This window comes from Balaenoptera musculus, chromosome 20 (assembly GCF_009873245.2).
Source record: "Balaenoptera musculus isolate JJ_BM4_2016_0621 chromosome 20, mBalMus1.pri.v3, whole genome shotgun sequence".
NCBI lineage: Eukaryota > Metazoa > Chordata > Mammalia > Artiodactyla > Balaenopteridae > Balaenoptera > Balaenoptera musculus.
Window position 1 is genome coordinate 48,076,771 of NC_045804.1, and position 22,423 is coordinate 48,099,193.

Sequence of the window (22,423 nt, forward strand, 5' to 3'; positions counted from 1 at the left end):
TGGGAATCTCTTATTGAACCTCTTTCTTTTCATCTACTCCAATATCTACTCTGTAGATTAGTTTCATTCACTTGAACATGGCTCAACATGACCACCAGCCCCAATTTTATGTGATTCTTTAGATCCACGGTTTGCCACAGTTTTTGTGTCCTAAAATCCTTATTTCCTAAAGGGTCTGATTGTGTTGTGGTCTAGCCAGCCTGTTAGTACCATGATGGGAAGTTGAGTGGAGGTGTCCCTGTAGGAACTAGACATTTCCACTGCCCATCAGCCTGGGAAGAACTGGACCTGGGAGAGAAAGTGAGGACTTGGAGCAGGGGCTGGTGTAAGGTGCTTTATTTATTTTAAAATTTATTTCATTGAAGTATAGCTGATTTACAATGTTGTGTTAATTTCTACTATACAGCAAAGTGATTCTGTTATTTATACATATATATGTGTGTATATATATATATATATATACACACATATATGTATGTGTGTGTGTATATATATATATACACACACACATTCTTTTTCATATTCTTTTCCATTATGGTTTATCACAGGGTACTGAATATAGTTCCCTGTGCTATGTAGCAGGACCTTGTTGTTTATCCATTCTACATAGAATAGTTTGCATCTGCTAACCCTAAACTCCCAATCCATCCCAGTATAAGGTGCTTTAGAGAGAGGAAAAGGTAGCTCCTGTCCTTTCTGCATCCTGAAGGTACCTCCTCCCATCCTTTGACTGATGACCAGAGCTAGCCCGTCACCTGTGGTAGATCTGGCTGTGCTGAGGCTCCTGCCTGCTCTGCCTTGACCATCTGACAAGCCTTGATGAGCTGCCCAGCCCAGCCCTGGTTGTGTCATGGGGAGTAAGAGGAAGGCCTATGTCCATACCCAGCCTGCAGGGCAGAGGGAGCACAAGGCCCCCAGGGTAGCATGACATGGTCCAGCCGGAAGGGGACCCTCAGCGACGGGAGGCAGGCCTAGGAGAGTCAAGGCCTGGGAGGGTCAACTGCCCTCCTTCTCAGGAGGTACTCTCTCCATGGGCAGTCTCAGCGAAGGGGAGCTTTGTCATGAAAGCTTCCTTACAACTCTGCTGTTCTTTTTTTTTCAAATAACCTGCTGGTAAATGAGAAGGATGTCACCTACCTTCCATTACAATTGCTCAATTCTCCACACATTTCTAGCAGTGTTTGCCTTATGTAATTTCTGGTGGGATTTGGTACATAAAACTGTTTTAATTGCAAATTACACTCTTTAAAAAAAAATATATATATATATATATATATATATATATATATTTAGCTGCGCCAGGTCTTAGTTGCAGCATGTGGCTCTTAGCTGTGGCATGCGGGATCTAGTTCCCTGACCAGGGATCGAACCTGGGCCCCCTGCATCAGGAGCGTAGAGTCTTAACCACTGGACTACCAGGGAAGTCCCACAAATTACACTCTTTATCCACAGAAAATATTGATCCATAAAATGACATTTGGTCCAGTTTAATATTTTTTGTCTTGAATTGCATTGCCTAATACCAAATGACCCTGATTTTCTGGTCTCATCTGCTTGATATACCTGTGCTCATTCTTTTCCATGTAACCTTTTTGTTTTTAGATCGGTTGTTTTTGGATGTTTTTCTCCACTTCTGTATGGGAAACGTCTATACCACTAGTGGATGAGGGGCATCTTGCCCGGCAGGGTAGCTGAGTGGTCGAGCAGGTGTGCTGGTGTGACCCACAGCACACCTGCGTGGGGCTCTCCCGGCACATCTCCTGCCCAGTTGTCATGGATGCTGTGCTGCTCAGCAGTTCTGGGCTGACAACCTGCAAACTCATGGGTCTCCCAAGTAGCTTTGTAAACATGACGTTAAATCATGGCTAGAAAACATCAGTTAACAACTTAGGGAAGCATCACATGAAGAGACAGTGAGAGGCTGTCACCACCGGGGAGTCAGTGGTGGGCAGCGGTCAGGTTGGAAAGGACAGGAGAACCATCACCTGGTTCTTCACCTTCACCTTTGTGAAAACCCAGGAGGGAAGCACAGCAGGGGAGGGAGGGGGAGGTGTGGGGAGAGACAGACAGACTGACCTGGAATCTAGCTTTGCCTGGAGCCAGATGCAACTTGGGCTTTTTCAGTTTTGTAAGTCAATAAATTCTCTTTTAAATTAAGTTAGTTTAGAGTGGGTTTAACTTGCAACTGAAGAAATCCCAGTAAATGCAGGGCAGCGCCTCCAAAGTTAGTCTGGAACTTCACTGAGCATGAGCAAAGCTCCGTACCAAGAATCCCTACAAAGGAGAAGAATAACTTGGCAATGGCTGCAGCTTAATGTCATCTGTGGCTTGACTGGACACTGTCAGAAGTCTCTTTGATTTTATTTCAGGAATTTTTACATATTTGCTTTCCATATACCTTTCATATTGACGTGATGAGACAGAAGTACGACATTTTTTCGAACTATTGGAGCCAAATTGTTGCATAAATTTGGGTCAGAATTGCTTTCAGCTGTAAGAGACCGCACAACAACAAACATATTCTCTCTCATCCTCTCCCTCTCTCTCTCTCTCACACACACACACACATGCGCGCACTTCTGGAGGTTGGTGGTTCTAGGGCTCATTCAGCGCTCAGTGTAATTAGGGGGTCAGGCTCTTCCTTCTGCTGCTCGCTTTTGCCCCGTGGCAGCAAGACTGCTGCGGGAGTGCCAAGCATGGTGCTCTCTCACCACAGTCAAGAGGAACAAGTCGGGGCCGGGGCAAAATCCCTTCTCCAAGGCCTCCCAACAGGCTTAAGGTGAATTCTCTTTAGCCAGAACTGGGTCACACAGGTACCCTGACTGCGGGAGGGGCTGGAAAAGTGAACATTCAGCAAATAGAAATGAGATTACCGAGACGGATTTAAACCAATCGTGACTTTCCTCAGGAGCTAGCGGAAGGTCCTATCTTTCTTGAGATTAAAGTATCTCCAGTCGCCACCTGCAAAAAAATTGGATTCTGTTAGCAGGGAAGGGGAGTGGGTGGGAAAGGGTAGTTAGTAAGTGACAGGGTCCACCATATAGGGCACACAGGGCCATGTTTACATTTGGCCTCAACCTGGAGGCTGGTTTTTTGTTTTTAATAGAAATTACCATTTTAATTAAAATGCAGACTGGAGAACTTAGTATATGAAGAGGAAACACTGGGGGCTTAAAATCCTTGAAAACATCAGAATTTAAAGCCAGAGTCTGGGTTTTTAACCGGGTGGTTTACATGAAGCTCCAACACCTAGCATAATGCTGACTGGTTGAGGAAATTTGTTTGTTGAATGAAGGAGCCCGTGCCTACCACGGTGATAGCTTTGGGGCTGGTGTGTCAGGAGCACTGAGCTGGTCTGGCTCTGCCACCACTTCCTGTGCGATTTCAAGCTGACCTCTCACAGCTTCTAGTTCTTTCTCAAATGAGGAGGCTTGGCTGGTTGAACTGTGTTTCCCTTCCGTTCTTAAAGGCTTGAGTTCAGATTGCTTTTGACTTCTGTGACCTTCTATTGTTTACTCGTGGGTTAATCTGAGCAGGCAGCCTTTCCAGCCAAGCAAAAGCAGTGTCAAAGCAGCAGCACCGGGCTCAGACGGACAGAGCACAACACAGCCGGCCTCTCCAGGCCGACTGTTTGGAGTAAAGGCCCAAGAAATCAATGTTGCTTAGGTAACACTGTGAGACAGGAGAGGGCGGAAGCGTCACCAACAGGCTCTAGAGGGAGACTCAGTGGCTGCACAGGCCTTGGGAGCACCCAGTTCTGCTGAGCCTCACGCTGATCCAGTTTTCTCTCCGGCCTCAGGGGTGATGAGGGCTGAGTCTGTGTCCTGGGTCCTGGCCCCGGATTCCTCAGAAGGCCGTCTGGGGGCTTTAGGGGGGATGTGTCAAGATGCCTTCAGGCCGGAACAGATGGGCCTCGAAGGTTGGTTCTGTCCAGCTCCCACCAAAGTCTCTCTTCTCTCATTCATGAGACAGCCCTCAGCACCAGGAAAGTGGCTGAGAAGGGGGCAGAACAGTAAGTGGCAAACCAGCGATGTGAGCGAGGAAGCACAAGACCCCAGGATGGGTAGACGTTGGCCTCGTGTTTAGTCAGAAGCAGGTCCAGAGGCAGGCAAGGAGGAAACCGGGCCCTGGAAGGGCAGCAGCCTCATGACCGGACCCCTGCCTTCCTCCTCTTGGCTGGCTGCACACAGGTCCTGTGAGCTACAAGAGGTGAGGGGTGCCTGGGATGCAGTTGGGGTGTGCGGCTGGAGAGGCGCTGACCGGGGAGAGAGCGTGTGTATGCACAAACCTCTGAGTAGCTGTGCAGAGGGACAGGCCCAGGGAGCAGGGGCTGAGCATAAGCCCCCAGACCATAAGCCCGAGAGGAGGGGCGTCTCCTGCACGGCTACAGTCAAGGCAGGAGGTGCAACTGGGAGGGGTATCGGAGCTAAGAACCGTTCTGATGCCTTTCTACCCTGAGGCCATGGGATTCTAGAAATTCATCAGGATGGACTTGGTAGAAACTCCAGGTATCATCTTCGTAAGAGAGGCAGAAGGAGGGGAAGGAGAGGAAAAAAAGAAAAGCCCACACACAAGTGTACCTTTTTATATAGAATTTGTACAATATATTTCTCTTCATTTGCATATTTTACCCACAACTTAACATCCTTTATACAGGCTGAACTTACTCAGCTGATATAATCAAAATTCTTTCCTTCAACCAAATAAGAAAAATTCAAAATCGTAAACCTGTAAGAAAACAAATTAAAAACAATGATGAAAATAAGTCACTCCTCGTTAGGAACAGCGTCTGTCTGTACAATATACATGGTTTGGAACAGATTTCTTTATAGATTAGGCACATGTTTCCACAACACCTTCATTCCTGCCAGTTTTATCTCATTCCAGGCAGTCCCGCCTAAGAAGGATCAGAGGGATGTTGGTCTTGATGGAAATCGCGCGTTCGGATGCTGCTGGCCCAGCTGGGGACCAGGGGAGCGGGGCCTGGCTCAGCGGCGCCACCCAGTGGCTGGAAGCAGAGGCGGATGGGATGCAGGGGAGCTGGGCCAGGCAGGGCCCTGCCAGGAGAGAGCAGCAGTTGTGTGTGAAGGGGAAACCGAGGCTTATTCTGTGCAAACTGAACACAGAGAGACCAGAATAGCAAGGGTGGTGTACAGAGAGAAGCTATGAGGAGTCCAGCGTTTATTTACAGTTTATCTTCCAGGCGGGAGGATGGGAAGCAAAGCTGGTGGCTGCTGTCAGTTTGAGGCACGGAGGGGTATCGGGGAGGGGGGGCATGGCGAGGGTAAGCAGTGAGTGCACCATCTCCGTGTTGACCTTCTGTGGAGCCCCTCAGCGAGCCCAAGCCCACAGTAGGGACCTCTCCTCCCAAGCACAGCGCTTCTCTGTGATTTCCCTCCTCACTGCGAGACCCACCCGGGTCTGGGTGGTACGGAGCGTAGGCCCTTCTCTGGGGATGCAGGCAGAGCAAAAGATGAGAAAGCCGCTTCTACCAAGCCAGCGGCGCCTCACACCTCAACACCGTGGGACACCGGGCCAGGCCCGGGCCTTTCCGACGCCAGGGTGATGGGCTTCAGGTCACCGAGCTTCAGGACCTGTCCTGTTTGTTTCTGTCTCCTTTGAATTCTTCCCTCCATAATGGCTCCATATGCAGCTTGGGGCTGGGCTGAGAATCCAATTCCAGGGCTGCAGAAGGTCGCTGCACCTTGGCCTCCTGACCCAGAAGGCAAAAGTGCTCTTGTGGTGAGATGCTCCTGGGACCAGAAGTCTTGGGCCCTGCAGAGGGGGCTTCCGAGGCCATGGCAGTGCTGATCTGCTCAACTTGGCCCTGGCTATGATGAGCCTTCCTTGGGTTTGGCCCTGTGTGGGGGGGACAGGCTCGGGCCCAGACCCCCGCCCTTAAATGGCAGCTGGCTCAAACATTCTTCAAGTGGCGAGTCCCACTGAGGCTTATCCACGGCACACGTGCCAACCCAGCCTCACACTCCAAAGCGTGGCTTTGGAAAGAGAATAGTAATCAGCACTTCAGGGCAAGACTACAACCACAAAAAAAAAAAAGGTGGAAAACAGCATTCACTAGAACTAATGTAGTTATTGCCAGACAAGTGACAGCCAAATAACCACGGAGAGTCCCAGAGGTGGACGTGATGGATTACCACGACCGTGGAGCAGAAATACAATCATGTGGTTTTGTTTGTTTGTTTGTTTTTACTTCTAAAGTAAGATATCCTCTGATTACACTTCAAGTCTTTAGGTACAGAAGCTAAAGAGTATTCTTCAAGTTCTGCTACTTTGACACAAACCAGTTTGTCCCCCTGAATGACCGATCCACTGGTCATGCCCCCGAGCCTCTCTCAAGGGAGTTGGTGTGGTTCTTTCTAAGAACATGAGGTGGGAACCGAAATATGTTAAAACAACAACTAAAACAACGCGGCTGTGCTGGGAGCAGTGCACAGGCGGACGTGCACGGCGGCCTGCTGGCTGTTCCCAAGGGCACTTTTTCTCACCAAGGATCTCCCCGGGACGGCCGAGGCTGTGCAGGGGGCCAGTGCGGCAGTGGGTTCCGTACTGAATGGTGGGGACCAGGTGGCAGCCCCGAGCGGCTCTCACTGGTTTTGGTTTGGATGACCCAGTCTCAAGAAGCAAAAGCAAAAGAGGAGCTCCCAGGCTGCTGCTGGAGGTCCTGCTGAGAAAGGTGGCCCAGGGCAGACCCTGTCTTCCTCTGAAGGTCAAGTGCAGGCAGTTCCAGCTCAACGGAGACAGAGCCCTTGCCAGAGCAGCTGCAGCCAGGTCTTCTTGGGGCTGCGGCTTCTGCAGGGACAGACCCTGGAGGAGCTGGCCTCTGAACAACCTTCTCAAGGGCCTGCTGCCTGCCCTTTCTGAATAATTTTGCACTGGTCTGCTTATTCTCACATGCTATGGTACGTGCGGGTGCCGGGCCTGTGACACGGGAAGTTCTCGGAGACGTGGCAGCTTGGCATTCTAGTTGGGGTGGAAGGGGGAGCTCAAGGAGAGCCAGGCACCGACGCCACAGGAATCTTCCCGAATGAGTTTAGGCATCTGCTCTAAGGTCCTTGTGGACAGATTAGCTAGTTCCATGCACACCATACCAAGGGCTAACACTCAACATTCCAGAGGCGGGTGGCCTTGTTTGGGTAGTTGATGGCCAGGCTGATAGCAGCAATGTTCTGCAGAGCCTGTGGAGGGAGAAAGAGTCATCACCAATGTCAAGGACCGGTCACCTGCTGGGTCACTAACTGCTGACAGAACAAGACCCTCAGCTGAGCACCTGAGGGGGGCAGGGGAGAGGCAGACGCGAGCCAGATGTGGTTCCCCTCAGCAGGGGGACCACAGTCTAGAGTGAAAGACAAAGCTAGCAAGAAAGACCACATGGAAACTCCAAATGTAGGCAGAATCATCACTGTCCCGAGAGAAGAGCAGGGGCAGTTCTGCGGGCTCAGAGGACACATCTGCGGGGGGTCTGGGAAAGCCGTTTAGGGAATGGGGACAGCAGCACAAAGATGCAGAAGGGAAGAAACAAACAGCCAGTGGGGGGCCCCCCCGGAAGCAATGCTGGGAAGGCAGAAGCCCTGGAGCCAGGCCAAGGCTGGTCTCCAAGCCAAGGCAGCAGGAGCCGGGGGCGGGGGGGCGCTGGGGAAGGAAGAGGTGGAAGCAGGGAGAAGAGGCAGAGCGCCGGTCCAGCGAAGCGGACAGGCTGTAGGGAGGGCCAGAATGAGGATGAGGAGACGGGACACAGCGGCCGGCGAGAGGCGGGAGCCAACAGGGATATGTGACGCTAAGCTTCCGGTGTCAAAATGGTCAAATGTCAAGACTTCACTGTGTGAAATCTTGGGACACCACGGGTGGTGATGGCAGGGCTGGCAGGCATCTGTCGGGAGGGGAGGGAGTTTTCACTCGGCCTTCGGGTCTCAGGACAATTCACACAAACCCCTCTGTAGTGGATGGGGGAAGCCCGCTTCTAAGCAGGCACTCTGACCCCTTCTTGTAGGAGGACCGCAGGTTCACTGAGAAAACTTGCCAGGAACAGAGCGCAGGGCGCTGGCCGGGAGTCCCAGCTGGATGTCCCCTCAAGTGAGACCGCGGGCCAATCTTTCCCTTCTCTGAGCCTCAGTGTCCCCATCTGTCCACTGTGGACGCAGCCCACACGCTCTACGATGTTCAAGGAGTCTGTGAGCCTAAGGTTCTCAAAATGTAGTCTGGAGCCTGCGGGTTCCCCAGACCCTTTCAGGGGCTCCGCGTCGTGAAAACAATTTTCATAATAATACCGAGACATTATTTCTCTTTTTTCACTTTCATACTCTAACGAGTATACAGTGGAGTTTTCCGGAGGCTACTGTGTGATAACAGAACAACTGAAAGCAGAAACAGATCTGTGAATCCAGCTGTCTTCTATTAAGGCAGACATTAAAGAGATCTGCAAAAATGGAACACAACGCTACCCTTCTCAAAAATTATTTTGTTTTGAAAAATACCGTTGTTTTTCACAACTGTAGTACTAAATAGAATGAGATTATTTTAAAAAACAAATTGAGAAGTAAGTGTTTAGCATGTAATTTCTAACTTAATTTCTAAATTTAAAATCTAATTTAATTCCTAAAGGTATATATCAATATATATAACGCACATAAACAAAAGCTTTTGGGGATCCTCAGTAATTTAAAAGCGTAAAGCGGCCCTGAGACCCAATAGCTGTCAGAGAGGAGTTCTCCTACCAGGGAAGAAAGTTACATCCAAAAATATCTGAAATCTAAAACTCTATGGAAACTTCAGGGATCGGCCAAACTATAAATTTAAGGCACTGGTTGTTCTGGTCTAAAAGCCACAAATTCTTGCTAGTGTCTACTGACCCCACAGTTTAATACGAACGACACTGATAAATGGGGCTCCGCTGCTCTCTGTGACACCAGCAGGAAGTGGCCGACTCGGAACAGAGCCCCGTGTAAAGCCGGGGTGGAGCCTGCACGGGTGCCGGGGGAGGTTCGGCCGCCCGGGGAGGGCGTACCTGCGCCGCGCAGCGCAGAAGGTGGTCGTCGGTGGTTAAGGCCAGCAGGTAATCCTGCAGCAGGCCGAGCTCCTGCGGAAAGAGCGGAGGGCAGCTGTCAGAGGCCACCTGCTAGCGGACACCCACCCACGACCCACGACCCACGGCCCCAGAAGACTCGGGTGGGACACTGCTGCCCACTCCGCCGGGCATCTCACTGCCTGCTTTCCTTGGGAGCCACGGAAGGAGCGGGACGGGGGGAGCCAGGTGTCCTGACTCACCACAGTCTCCTCACTATAAAACGAGGGCTTAAGCTAAAGAGCTCTGAAAGGCCCTTTCATCTCTCACAGTCAATGAGTCTATTGTGCTGAGGGGAGGGAAAAGAGGAAGAAGAAAGAACCCGTTGGTTTATTTTCCCAAACTCACTGCTGTCAAGGGTCGATCCAGGGCAGTTTCCTTCCCCCTTTGGCATCAGGCCTGAGCAAACAAGCAATCTCAGGGAGGGCCTGGCTCCCTGGGGCGGGAGAGAGGGGAACCCCGGGCCCCAGGCCATGCCTGCCTCCCTGTGCGGGTTTGCCAAGCCCCCATGACACCCCGGGCTCTCAGAGGGCTGTGACCTGAGGCCCAGCGCTGGCCCCAGGTGGTGAGGAGGCAGGACAGGCCCTCACCTGGGCGCGGTTCTCAGTGACAAAGAAGAGCTCGGTGAGGGCGCGATGCAGGGGCAGCAGGATGCCAGGCTGTGTCACGTCCTCAAACAGGCTGTACTCCATTTGGGTGAAGAGCTGCCACAGGGGCTTCAACAGCATGAGGTCACAGAGGTCGCTGTGGGGGAGGGGTATGGTTTGCTGGGGTCACGCCCATCAGACGTCAGACAGACAGAGGGCAGTTGCCGGGCACTGCAGCTCCAACGCTCCCCGCCCCCCCCCGTCCAGTAAAGGCAGGACAAGACAGTTCCAGTCACCTCACACCCCCCAAAACAGCCCAAAATATTCACCAATGGCAAATAAAAAAAGGGGCAGCATCTCAACTTCAAACCAGGACTCCGGGGAAAAGGATATCCTTAAGCACATTCACGTAAATCAACTGCACATCTTTAAAAATGGTTGTTAAAAACTTCCAGTGACAGCGGAAAAAAATCTCAAGATAAATGTTAAGTGGAAAAGAGCAAATACGCAACATAAAATGTAAAAATTTAAAAACTGTATATATAGTATTGTGTGACCATATTAAAAACAATAGTAAATAAACATATCAAAAATGTTATCAGTGGCTGTCCCTGTCAGTTTTCTAGATTTTCTACAATGCTCATTGCTTTAATAATCAGAAAGGAAAAAAAAAACTGATTTAAAAGATAACAGCAACCACTGTTATGATCTTAGGCTCATAAAAGAAGAAATATGCTTATAAAAAGTTGCTCAGGCCAGAAGTCTTTCTAAGTAATGCAGAATCCTTCTCACTAGACAGACCTCTGTTGAGACTGCACTGAAGTTTTTTTTTACTCAGAGGGAGGTTGTACGTTAATTCCTTCAGAGGAGAAACATGATTCTGGGACTTACTACATGATTTTATACATTTATAATCTTAAATTTTGCTTTTTCTCTTTAATATATGATTTTTAAAAGAATTCTGTACATTTAAGTATAATCTTGGGGCCAATCACTTTCTCCCAGAGGAGTAAGTCTTCGTAAAGTAAACCAATGGGAAAATGAGGTTTGATTTAAAGAGACAGCTTTACAGCTGAGTTTTCAGGAAAGCACTAGAGTGGGAGGTAAAATGCACCTGCACGGCTCACATCTGTGGCAGAACTTAGGCGGTTCTTCTGCTGGCCATCCTTCCCCTGGGGGCTGCCTTTCCCCTCTGCCCCCTCCAGTCTCGGCCCCTGGGACCGAGGGGCTGTGGGAGGGTCCCTACGGGAAGGAGGGTAGGCGATGGCCAGCACACTGCAGGAATGCATCCACAATGCGGCTAGGAAGGGCCCGCCGGTCTGAAGACAGCAGAGATGGGACACGTTTCATACACATGACTCAACCAGACAGTTCTCACTGGAAGCTGCTCTCACAAGAACGGAACTAAGCCCCATGGGCCAAGTGACCCCTGATGTCTGCGTATGAGGACACAGTGGTGCCAGCCATCATGCCCAGCTTTCCCCTTCTCCCTCCCTTCTGCCAGCCTGTACATAGACTGACTACACAAGTCATCACTTTATCTTTCCTGACTTGGAGAGTCCTTTATTTTTTGAATAACAGCTCCATATTACATGACGAGACACCATGTTACTTTGAGTATCATCACTCCACTCTGACTAGCATTCTGTGAGTCTGTGTGCCTTAAAAATGCCGGAAAAGGGTGCACTGAACTCCTGACACGTGGGGGTCTAAGCAAGGAGGGTAGGGACTGAGTGCATGGATGATGTGTGTGGCACAGTCACCAATGCCTGCCCTCTGAGACTCTTATATCTTCAATCCCCAGTTCCATTCAACACTCTACTGGAGGTCCCAGCTAATGCAAAACGGCAAAAGGGAAAAGTTTCTAAGGATTGAGAGAAAGAAATAAAGCTTACTATTTGTAGATAACATGACTGTGCGCCGAATAATCTGCATATATACTTAGAATTAACAAACAGAGCAAGGTCACTGGATACAAGGGCAACACATGAAAAGTAATTATATACCAGCAGAAACAATTAAAAAGCAAAAAATTTAAATACCAATTACAATTGCATCAGAAACATTAAATACCTAGGAATAAATCTAACAAAATGCTGTGCAAGTCCTCTACATAGGAAACTATAAAACATTACTGAGACTTATACAATGGAGGACTGTGTATTAGAGAACTCAATATTCTAAAGACCTTGATTTTTCTCAAATTGATCTAAAGAGTCCATCAAAAGCCCATCAGGTGAGAGAGGTGCACTCATGTGTGTACAGAGAAAAACAAACTAATCAGGAACAAGACAAGGATGCCCACTCTTGCCACTTCTATTCAGTATAGTACTGGAAGTCCTAGCCAGAGCAATTAGGCAAGAAAAAGAAATGAGGTACTTAAATTGCAAAGTAAGAAGTAAAATTATCTCTGTTTGCATATGCCATGATATCATATATAGAAAATCCTAAGGACTGCAACAAAAAACTGTTAGAACTAATAAATAAATTCAGTAAAGTTACAGGATACAAAATCAATATAGAAAAATCAGTTGCATTTCTATACACTAACAATGAACTATCAGGAAGAGGAATTAGGAAAACAATCCCATTTACAATAGGATCCAAAAAATAAAATACTTAGAAATAAATTTAACAAAGGAGGTGAAAGATCTACACTGAAAACTATAAAACACTGATGAAACAAATTGAAGAAGACAAAAGTAAATGGAAAGATATTCTGTGTTCATGGATTGGAAGAATTAATATTGTTAAAATGTTCATAGTACTCAAAACAACCTACAGCAATCCTTATCAAAACTCCAATGGCATATTCCACAGAAATAGAAAAAACAATCCTAAAATTTATATGGAACTACAAAAATACCCAAACAGTCAAAGCAATCTTGAGAAAGAAGAACAAAGCTGGAGGCATCACACTTCCTGATTTTAAACTATACTATAAAGATATAGTAATCAAAACAGTATGGAGTTGGTACTGGCATTAAAAAAAGACATATAGAGCAATGGAACAGAACAGAGAGCCAAAAAATAAACCTATGAATATATGGTCAATTAATTTTTGACAAAAGTACCAAGAATATGTAATGAAGAAAGAATATTCTCACCATTCAATAAATGGTGTTGGGAAAACTGGATATCCACATGCAAAAGAATGAAACTGGACCCCTATCTTACCATACACAAAAATCAACTCAAAATGGATTAAAGACTTGAATGTAACACGTGAAACTGTAAAACTCCTAAAAGAAAACATAGGCTGTAAGCTCCTTGACATTGGTCTTGGCAATTTTTTTTTTTGGCCATGCTGAACGGCATGCAGGATACTAGTTCCCCGGCCAGGGATCAAATCTGCGCCCCCTGAAGTGGGAGTGCAGAGTCTTAAACACTGGACCACCAGGGAAGTCCCCTTAATATTCTTTTTCTTTTTTTTCGGCAATGATTTTTTGGATTCGATATCAAAAGCAAAAATAAACAGGTGGAACTACATCAAACTAAAAAGCTTCTGCACAGCAAGGAGAACAATCAACAGAGTGAAAAGGCACCTTGTGGACTAGGAGAAAGTATTTGCAAATCATATATCTGATAAGGAGTTAATATCCAAAATACACAAGGAACTCATACCATTCAATAGCAAAAAATAACCCAATTAAAAAAATAGGCAAAGGACCTAAAGAGACATCTGTCCAAAGAAGGCATACAAATGGCCAACAGGTACCTAAAAAGGTGCTCAATTATCACTACTCATCAGGGAAATGCAAATCAAAACTACAATGAGATATCACCTCCCCTGTGTTAGGATAGCTCCCATCAAAAAGATAAGAGAAAACAAACGCTGGCAAGGATGTCGAGAAAAGAGAGAACCCTTGTGCACTGTTGGTGGGAATGTAAACTGGTACAGCCACTATGCAAAACAGTATGGAGGTTCCTCAAGAAATTAAAGCTAGAACTACCAAATGATCCATTGATCCCACCTCTGGGTATACCCAAAAGAAATGAAATCATTATCTCAAAGAGATTATCAGTACTCCTATGTTCATTGCAGTATTATTCGTAATAGCCAATGTCTGGAAATAACGCCTGTCAATGGACGAATGGATAAAGAAAATGTGGTGTATATATACACAATGAAATATTATTCAGTTATGAGAAAAAAGGAAATCCTGCCATTTTCGACAACACAGATGAACCTGGAGGGCATTATGCTAAGTGAAATAAGCTAGATAAAGAAAGACAAATACTGCATGGTATCACTTTTATGTGGAATCCAAAAAAAAGTCAATCAAATAGAAACAGGGAGTTAGAATGGTGGTTGCCAGTGGCTGGGAAGTGGGGGAAATGGGGAAAGGCTGGTAAAAGGGTATAAACTTTCAGTTACAAGATGAATAAGGTCTGAGGATCTATTATACAACATGGTGACTATAGTTGATAATAGTGTACAATACTATAACACATAACAGAAATTTGCTGAAAAGCAAATTTCAGCAAGAGGGTGAAATTTAAGTGTTGTCACATACCACAGAAAAAGGTAAACATATGAGGTGATGGATGTGTTAGTTAACTCGATTGTGGGAATCCTTTCACAATGTATAATGTATTATGTATCAAATCATTACCTTCTACACTTTAAATACATTACAATTTTATTTGTTAATTACACCTCAATAAAGCTGGGGGGGAAAAAAGAAATAAACTAATTCTAAAATTTACATGGACATGCAGGGTAAAACTAGCCAAGACAATCTTGAAGATGAAGAACCAGTTGAAGGATTTATACTGCTAGATAACGTAAATTTGCTATAAAGCTACAATATCTAAGTGTGGTACTGGCACAAAAATAACCAAAAAGACCAATGGAACAAAAGCAACCAGGGATGGATCCATGTGTATATGGACACCTTCTCTGTGATGAAGATGGCACTGGAGTGTGGTGAGGGGAAAGGTGGGCTTTTGAGTTAAGTGGAGATCCATGTGTGAGAAAAAGCAAAGCATGACCCTACCCTTCAAATCATGCACTAAAATTCATTCCATGTGGATTGTAGACCTAAATATGGAAGAAAAAATAATTAAGCTTTATCTTCATGACCCCAAGGTCAAGTAAGGCAAAAATTTCCTAAATAGGACAATGAAAGCTCTATCATAAAGGAAATGAGTGATGAACTGGAAGACATTAAAATTAGAAACTTCTTTTCATCAAAGACACCACTAACAGAGTGAATGGCAAGCCCCGAAGTGGGGGGAGATATTCACAATACAAATACCCAGCAAGGGACTCGTATCCAGAAGGCAGCTTACCTGTGGGTGCAGCATCGCACGATCCTCAGGAGTAGGTGGATGGCTTTTAACCGCTGATGACCAGTCTGGCGACAGGCCACGCCCACCAGCCATTCCCAAATTTTGGCCAACGGGAGGTACGGCACAACTCTTTCTTCTGACAGCATCTGCTTCAGAATCTCGAATCCTGGCAACCCCCACACACAGAGACATTTAAAAACTGTAAACTGCTCAAGTTTTAACGAATAGGAGGAAACCACTGTGATCATTTACATTTCGCCTGAAATTATGCCTTATGTAAAAGCAACATAGGAACACTTTCAGTTCTTCCTTTTTGCAGAATGCCCTGGCAAATTTTAAGAGAACAAGCATCTTTCCTAGGTCCTGACAGATGGCTCTTTAGAAGTTACAACCTGCCCAACTCCAGTACATTCACGAGTGACGTGCGTGGGCCTTGTGAGACAAATTCGTTGAAGTCTCAGAGAAAAGTACCTGGTTTGATTTTAACAAAGATCAGTGACATAATGGCACCGACCCCCAGAGTGTCCCGGGCCGGGAGATCATGCAAACGGAAAGACCAGAGCACACACCTGTCTGGAATCGCCCCAGGTGCCCAGCCGTCACAGTGAATTTGTAGCCCCACTCGGTGTTGCTCATGTCAGAGGTGAAGCGGTAATACAGAGTATCTCCTGGGGCACACAAGAATCAGAAACAGGTCAGGATACTGCAGCAACAGGGAAAGGCAAGTGAGCGCTTTCCACTGAAACAGATTCAACACAGTTTTAAATCCTTCAACAATTTCCCTTCTAGGTACTTAACGTTAAGAGTCTGTATAACTCAGTATTTATTTACTACCTGGAAGCTCAAAATCTTTCCATTTCTGTTGAGACCCACTGAAGTTGTGTCGATCCTGCTGAAAGTCACCGCTGCTGGACATGGCTAGCTCGTCACAGCCTTCCTCTGTATTGCACTGGGGATCGAATTTGATTGAGAGGTAGATTGCACCAGGAATGTGAACTTTATCCTAGGAGGGGAAACAAGGACACTCCTGTCATCGCTGGCCACTGGACAGTGACTGAGGGCTTCCTTGTGCCAATCCTGCAGTTAAGACTGGGCATGTAAGAAGGGGTGAGTCACAGCCCCTGCCCTCCAGGAGCTCTCGGCCCAGCTGGGTCGGGGAGCACGCATATGGCTGCGAACACGGCAGGAAGCACACTGTGCAGCATGGGGCACAGCTCGAGGCGGGGGGCGGGGAGGGGAGGCGAGGGCAGAAAAGAGTCCCAGTGAAGGGATGTTTGGGTTGCTGTGGAGACTGGGGGCACAGGAGCAGCCTGTCCAGGAGGAAGGAATGGCAGGAGGCAGGTGAGAGAGAGACGAGCACCTGGGGGTGCATTCCAGGCAAAGGAAAGAGCACTGACTGGACAGCCTGACGTGTTCAGGGAATAACAGGAGCTTGATGTGTCTGAGGTACAGGTTGAGCTTTGTGTGCACATATGCTTGGGAGATGGGGGCAGGGGTGACGTGATCCTGGAGAGGCAGGCAGGGACAGATGCAGAAGGCTTTGTGTGCTAAAATGAAGCGTTGAGACTTGTCTGGACAGCAGGGGGAGCCCTGGAAAGACCGTAAGCAAGAGAAAGCCTAGGTTAAGTTTGTGCTGTACCAGGATCACTGTGACAGCTGGTGTGCAGCAAGGCCAGGGCCGGGGCAGGCCAGCAGTGGGGGATCAGAGAGCAGCAGCGGGAAGGACCCAGGGGAGGGGAGGAGTCCGGGCAGCGGAGAAGGTAAGGTGATCGCTCTGAGGCAGAACTCGCTAGCTCACTAGGTGTGTCTACGTGGGGCTGGGGGAGTGGGGACAGAGCCTAGGAACCGGGGAAGAAAAGAGGCTTAGAAGGTAGAGAGTGAGGAGGTTTATTCTTCTGCAAAACGAAACCTCAGCTGGCAACAACCATATCCTGGATTAGTTTCTCTATCACCCACCACTGTGGCCACAGGCCATCACCTACTCAGAACGACAGCTCCAACATTTTGAAAAGAGATGAAGAAATGCAAGCAGCACTAGGTCAGTGAAGATAACTGAGGCCGCCCCCCTCCTGCCTCATCCAAACTCCTGCATCTCTCTGTCCACGTACAGAGTTAAGGATGCAAGAGATGAGGCTTTTCAGTTCTGGGTAATTAAACAAAGGGGTGGGAGACTCCAAGGTGTGGCCAGGTCATCAGGAGATGGACAGAGTGAGGGCTGAACCCAGACCCACACTCAAAGTCTCTGCCAGACACCAAGGCCTCACTCTCAGGAGCTTGCTGCAGGAAGAGGAATCTCTCCTCCAGGGCCGGGTGGCCCCTTGCTTTCTATTAAAACAAGGTCAGGAGAAGAGAGGACTTGTTTGTATAGATTCCCGGGACTGGCTTCAGGGAGGCAGACTGCTGCTGAGACCATGGGAGCACTTTCTAGGCCACGTCTGTCCAGGCAGAAAGAGCCGCAGTGGGAGTTGATGAGATTCATGCTACTCAGCAACTCTTGCAGGTCCTGCCAGCTGCGTACCCTGAGGCTGGGCGAGTCTGGCCGACCCTGGATCGTACCTCAAAGTTGGTGTTGTTGTTATACGGGTGTTTCGACTCCCTCACTTGCACCTCCATTCCTGGCTCCTCCATGAACTGGCAGGCAGCCAGGGCCATGGTGCCTAGCATGTTCTCTCGGCAGCCCTGGAGCACCTTCTGCAGTATCTGGTGGGACACAGGCAGGAAACATGGGAAGATGGTGACAAAACTTCATAGTTCAGCTAGAGACTGTGCCCAGGGCTCCTGAGTTCTGCTATGTGGGTCCCCTGGTTCTACACAGAAGGAAGTAGAAGAGATGCTTCCAGCCCTGTGAAAGTTTGCTAACCCAGCACTACTTCAAAAGACCAAGTTGAAGATCTGATTTAAAAACAAAACAAAAGATGATCACCACTTGTCAAGTTGAAACTTAAAATTAGAGCACTGGAGACTTTCCTGGCAGTCCAGTGGTTAGGACTCCGTGCTTCCACTGTAGGGGGCACGGGTTTGATCCCTAGTCAGGGAACTAAGATCCCACATGCCGCACGGTGTGGCCAAAGAAAAAAAAAAATAGAGCACTGGACTTAAGAGAATGCACAGACTCTGGTAAGACCCCACGTCTGCCACCCAGAAGCTGGGAGCCTTGGACAAGCCTCCTGGGCTTGATTTCTTCACCAATAAAACTCTCTGGGTCACAATGTAACACAGGTATAAGTGCTGGCAGAGTTGTCTGACCTGAGGTAGACATTCTAAAAACCATGGTTTAAAACAGAAGACGTAAACCTTCCTGGAAGGCTTCCTGTATTACGGGAACAGGCTGTCAGAATCATAATTAACCCTGTCTCCCAGACTTCACACTGTGTGAGACCCTAGGGGACATGAGAAGAGACAGGCTAGCAAGGAGAGTTAGACTCATAAGTCTGAAAACAAAAAAGGGAAACTGCAAGGGCAGGTTTCGTGGGATCGTTACATCAAACACTCTCTGAGCACCAAGTCTGCCTAGGCCATGAGCTCGGCTCCAGGCCAGTACTTGGGAGAGTTTAACAGCGACCTGACCCTGCCTTCGTTGCGTTCACACCTGTCAGGGGGCTGTACAGCCACACAGGTAACCTCACTCCAGGAAGGCACTCACTAGAGGAAGCCTATTCAAACCCCCCGGCGGGGGGCTGGGAGGGACACAGAGGAGGAGCAAGTGGGGTGAGTGCCCAGCTCGGCTGCCTAATTACCTTCTCCCACTGGTGCTTTTCTTCCAGCTGCATGAACATATCCAGAATGTAGGTCATGTGGGCAGGGCCGCTCAGCTCCAGGATGTCCTCACTCACCGGCACGTGCCCCGGCCACTCGGCGAGCAAGGACGCGAGCACATGGCGGGCGTACAGGACTGCTGTGGCCTCGTTCACGCGGAAGAGGTAGTCCCGCACGGCCCTCTTGCTCTTGCAGTTGAGCTCTTTGTGCAGGAGGGCGGCGCTCTTGCTGCGCCGCTGCTTGGCGTAGCTCTGCTGCAGTTCACTCTCCGTGCTGGAGATCAGCTTCTGGGTCACGGGGTTTGACTCCGTGGTGGCCTGGTCACAGCGTGCGGGCCGGGACTGCAACCCAAAGACCAGCGTCACAGAGGCCTGGCCTGCTCACAACTGGGGTGGGGGCGGGAGGGACACCTTGCTTCCCAGGTGGGGTGACATACCAAGCATGGTAAGATAATCATGTCTGTATCCACAGCTTTGGCGCTCTGCTCGTCCAGTCTCAGACTCCTGCTGGGCTGCCACCTCTGAGCCAGGGTCCGTATCCTTTCATCAGTGGTGAGCTCATCCCCGTCAAACCTGAAGAGAAGGAAGGAACACAAAGTTGGGCACCTGAGTTACAGAAAGGCAAGAGTTTAACCTGCAGTGAAACTTGCAGAAATGCCGATCCGAGTTATTTTCCTGTTATTTTGCAATTACGTTATTACGTTCCATATTTCACACACTAGATTCACAGTGTTCATCTATTCATGCATGCAAATGTGCACACGAACGTGCACGCGTGCCCATGTGCCCACAGCAGAGATGCAAGCCATCCCTTAGGATCCATTCTTCCTTTCATTTAGAAACAAAGTTCCCTGAAGTTTTAGCAAGATACACAATCACCCAGCTGGAGACACAGTTCCCAGTCCTCCTAGCAGCAATGCAACTAGGGTCACGCCAACGGGAGGCCAGTGAGGTAACGCGTGCCATTTCCGCAGCCTGCCCTCAAACAACTGGGTTAAGGATGAGCTCCTTTACCCACCTTCCCCCTTTCCTCTGGGCTGGAACAAAGAGCTGGTGTCGGGGAGCCAGCTCTGATGACACAGATGAGGACAGCACCCTTGGGGGTGCGGGGTCCCTTGTGAAGCAGACCGCCCACCCACCCTAGGCTGCTGCCTACCTCTGGACTGCGCCATGAGAGGGAAAACAAATTCCATCCTCCTTGACCATGATACTTCTGTGTCCTAACTGATGCAACCCTGCCTCATCTCACAAAGGATTTGAGGCAGTAGATAATACATACGGGAAAATAGAAATATGAAATAACAAAAGAAAATTAAATTGGAATTGGATATAAATCAGAATAGGAAGTCAAAACTAGGATGTGGGGGATGGAGGAGGAGATTAGTTGCAGAAACATAAAGTTCTCCACAAATTTAAGAGCTGGGCCCGAGAACTAGCTCTGAACTTCCTGGCCAAGAGGAAGGGTATATTGTTAATTTTATAATAATCCTTGAAGAAAAAACACAAAAATAATGCACAGAAGTGAAAAAACAAACAAACGAAAGGACACTTTTGACCAGAATGTACCAGAAGGTCCTGCTCTGCACCATTTGCTCCCTGGGCTGACATGGGAGAGAAACCTTGGCGTCTGTGTCAAAACTCTGCCCCCACAACGAGTTTACTCTAAGAGGCAGACTGCGAATATAAAGTTCTTCCTAAAGGAGAAGCACACAACACAACTCAAAGATGAGCCATGCGGTGTGGCACAGCCAGCTTTCGTGTCGCTTTATGAAGAACTGAAAACCAACTGCTCTTTGGCCTGTCAGGAGTTTTTATCCACATCTTGTTGGCAGGAGGTAAACAGAGTCCCGCCCTTACTTGTTGCCTCACTCACTACACTTTGGCTGCATCTAAATGTCCCTTACCTCTTCTGAACCTCCAGGAAGAAAGAGTCGGTCCTCTTCATCTGCAGTTCGTATATGGCCCGGAGAATGTGCAGAGGGGCATTGAGGGCGTCGTGAGCCATCTGAAGGCCACAAGGAGGAAGTAGAAGAGAGACAATTTAAACTGCTTTAACACATTATTGATGATCTGACCTCAAAAGTGATAAAACAATTATTTCCTAAAGTTACCACAAGTTATAATTTAAGAACATCACATGGGCACTTCATGCATATAAGATTATAAGCCCTAAAACATGGACTGTAAAATCTGCATTACTGTTATAAATTCAAAGGAAGATATAAAACATGGAAACACCAAAAAAAAAAAATCATGCAAACAAATGTACTGCTAATAGTCAATAAGTACCCACCAAATTGTATCCATTGCTAGCTTCTCTGTAGCAGCTGCCTTGCACTCAAGTTTGATAAGTGGCACATAAATCTAAGTACTGGACTTTCTTTTGATGTTTTTAAAAACTGTACTTGCTTTTCTTATATCCACCCCATACTCTCTGTTTACTCTTCACACAGTTAGATCCTTTGAAGTCCTAGCCCTTGCCCATTTTCACATCATTCTGAGGAAGAGTGGATTATCCAGGGAAAGTAGGAGTGTGTCTGAGAAACTGCGAGGACAGACTGTCGTCTGGGGATTTACGGACAGGCCTGAAATTACATGCAAAATTTTACAAAAGTATTTGCAAGTACAGTTTATGGGAGAAACGATCTAAAGCTTTTGGGTCCATGACCCCCAAACATTAAGAACTACTGTTGTAATAGGGCTTTTCCATCCCTCTGGACGAATTCTGCACAATACCGACTGAGTCTTCAGGAAGTGCATTCTCAGGACATCAGTCTGAAGCATTTTCACATGGAGGCTAAAACACAGTCCAAGCCAAAGAGAATCCATTCCTTAGAGTCCCTTCCTCAGTCCACACCATGACCCAAGAACGTACCAAGAAACATATTCTGGTGGGCTCATCCAGGCTTTCGAGAGGGTCTAGCTTTTTCTGCTCCGGCTCACCCGGGCTGCTGACTGACCGTTCCACCTCCTCCTCCTGGTCCCCTCGCTCATCCAGCTCCAGCTCTCCATGCTCAGCCAAAGTGCTGATCTCCTTTTTTGAGGAGTACAGCATGATGGACAAAATCTACACAGAAAGAAAATCAGGCAGGGCAGGAAATGAGTGTTTAGTGGGTGAGATCTTTAACCCTCAAAGGGTAGAAAACATCTGACTGAACATTTTAAAAGACATCAGAATTCACAAAAAGAATGTAAGATTAGTAAAGAAATATGAAAACATGTTCAACCATACTTATAATCAAAGAAATGCTGACCAGAAACTACAAGGACCTTTGCGTTTAACTCTGCCTCTGATGGTGTAAGTCGTTAGCATGCTTTTAGAAGGCATTTTGGTGAAATGTAAGGAGCTATACAAATGTTCATAATCTTTGACCTGGTAACTCATCTTCTAGGAATAATGTACAATGTGTAAAAAGCTATACTCCTGATATGGTCAATGAAGCATTTAATAATGGCAAAAAAACTGAAATCCATCTTTATGGACCATCTGCAGCCATTAAAGATGGTCGTTATGAAAACTACCCAGCAACTTAGAAAAATGGCCATCACATGACCTCAATTTATTTCCACAGTGTGCTTCACTGTACAATCTAAACCTATGTATGTAATATAAACACAGAAGGAAAAAAATTAGAAAAAGGAAATACACATAATACTAATGGTAGCTGTGTTTGCGGGGGATGAAACTTGGAGTTTTTCTTTCTTTT

The 22,423-nt window shown here is 47.5% G+C and overlaps 1 protein-coding gene and 1 non-coding gene across 4 annotated transcripts in view; both read right to left on the reverse strand.

Moving 5' to 3' along the window:
* Positions 1 to 1,349: 1,349 nt before the first annotated feature.
* On the reverse strand, positions 1,350 to 1,422 carry TRNAR-CCU. Its single transcript has one exon. It is a non-coding gene; the product is annotated as a tRNA-Arg (tRNA).
* A 4,782-nt stretch (positions 1,423 to 6,204) lies between these two features.
* The window catches only part of ZZEF1 (zinc finger ZZ-type and EF-hand domain containing 1), a 113,732-nt gene continuing 97,513 nt past the window's right edge, over positions 6,205 to 22,423 (reverse strand). Inside the window, exons 45-55 of one of the 3 annotated variants that reach the window (XM_036836311.1) lie at positions 21,592 to 21,783; positions 20,621 to 20,721; positions 19,154 to 19,289; positions 18,699 to 19,058; positions 17,518 to 17,661; positions 15,796 to 15,964; positions 15,531 to 15,629; positions 14,962 to 15,127; positions 9,670 to 9,823; positions 9,023 to 9,094; positions 6,205 to 7,196 (exon numbers count right to left, since the gene is read on the reverse strand). In XM_036836311.1, the coding sequence (XP_036692206.1) occupies positions 7,116 to 7,196; positions 9,023 to 9,094; positions 9,670 to 9,823; positions 14,962 to 15,127; positions 15,531 to 15,629; positions 15,796 to 15,964; positions 17,518 to 17,661; positions 18,699 to 19,058; positions 19,154 to 19,289; positions 20,621 to 20,721; positions 21,592 to 21,783 (1,674 nt within the window). In that variant the 3' untranslated portion in view covers positions 6,205 to 7,115. Of the gene's footprint in view, positions 7,197 to 9,022; positions 9,095 to 9,669; positions 9,824 to 14,961; positions 15,128 to 15,530; positions 15,630 to 15,795; positions 15,965 to 17,517; positions 17,662 to 18,698; positions 19,059 to 19,153; positions 19,290 to 20,620; positions 20,722 to 21,049; positions 21,302 to 21,591; positions 21,784 to 22,423 lie in introns of those variants that run through there. The other 2 variants (XM_036836312.1, XM_036836313.1) reach the window with 2 other exon arrangements.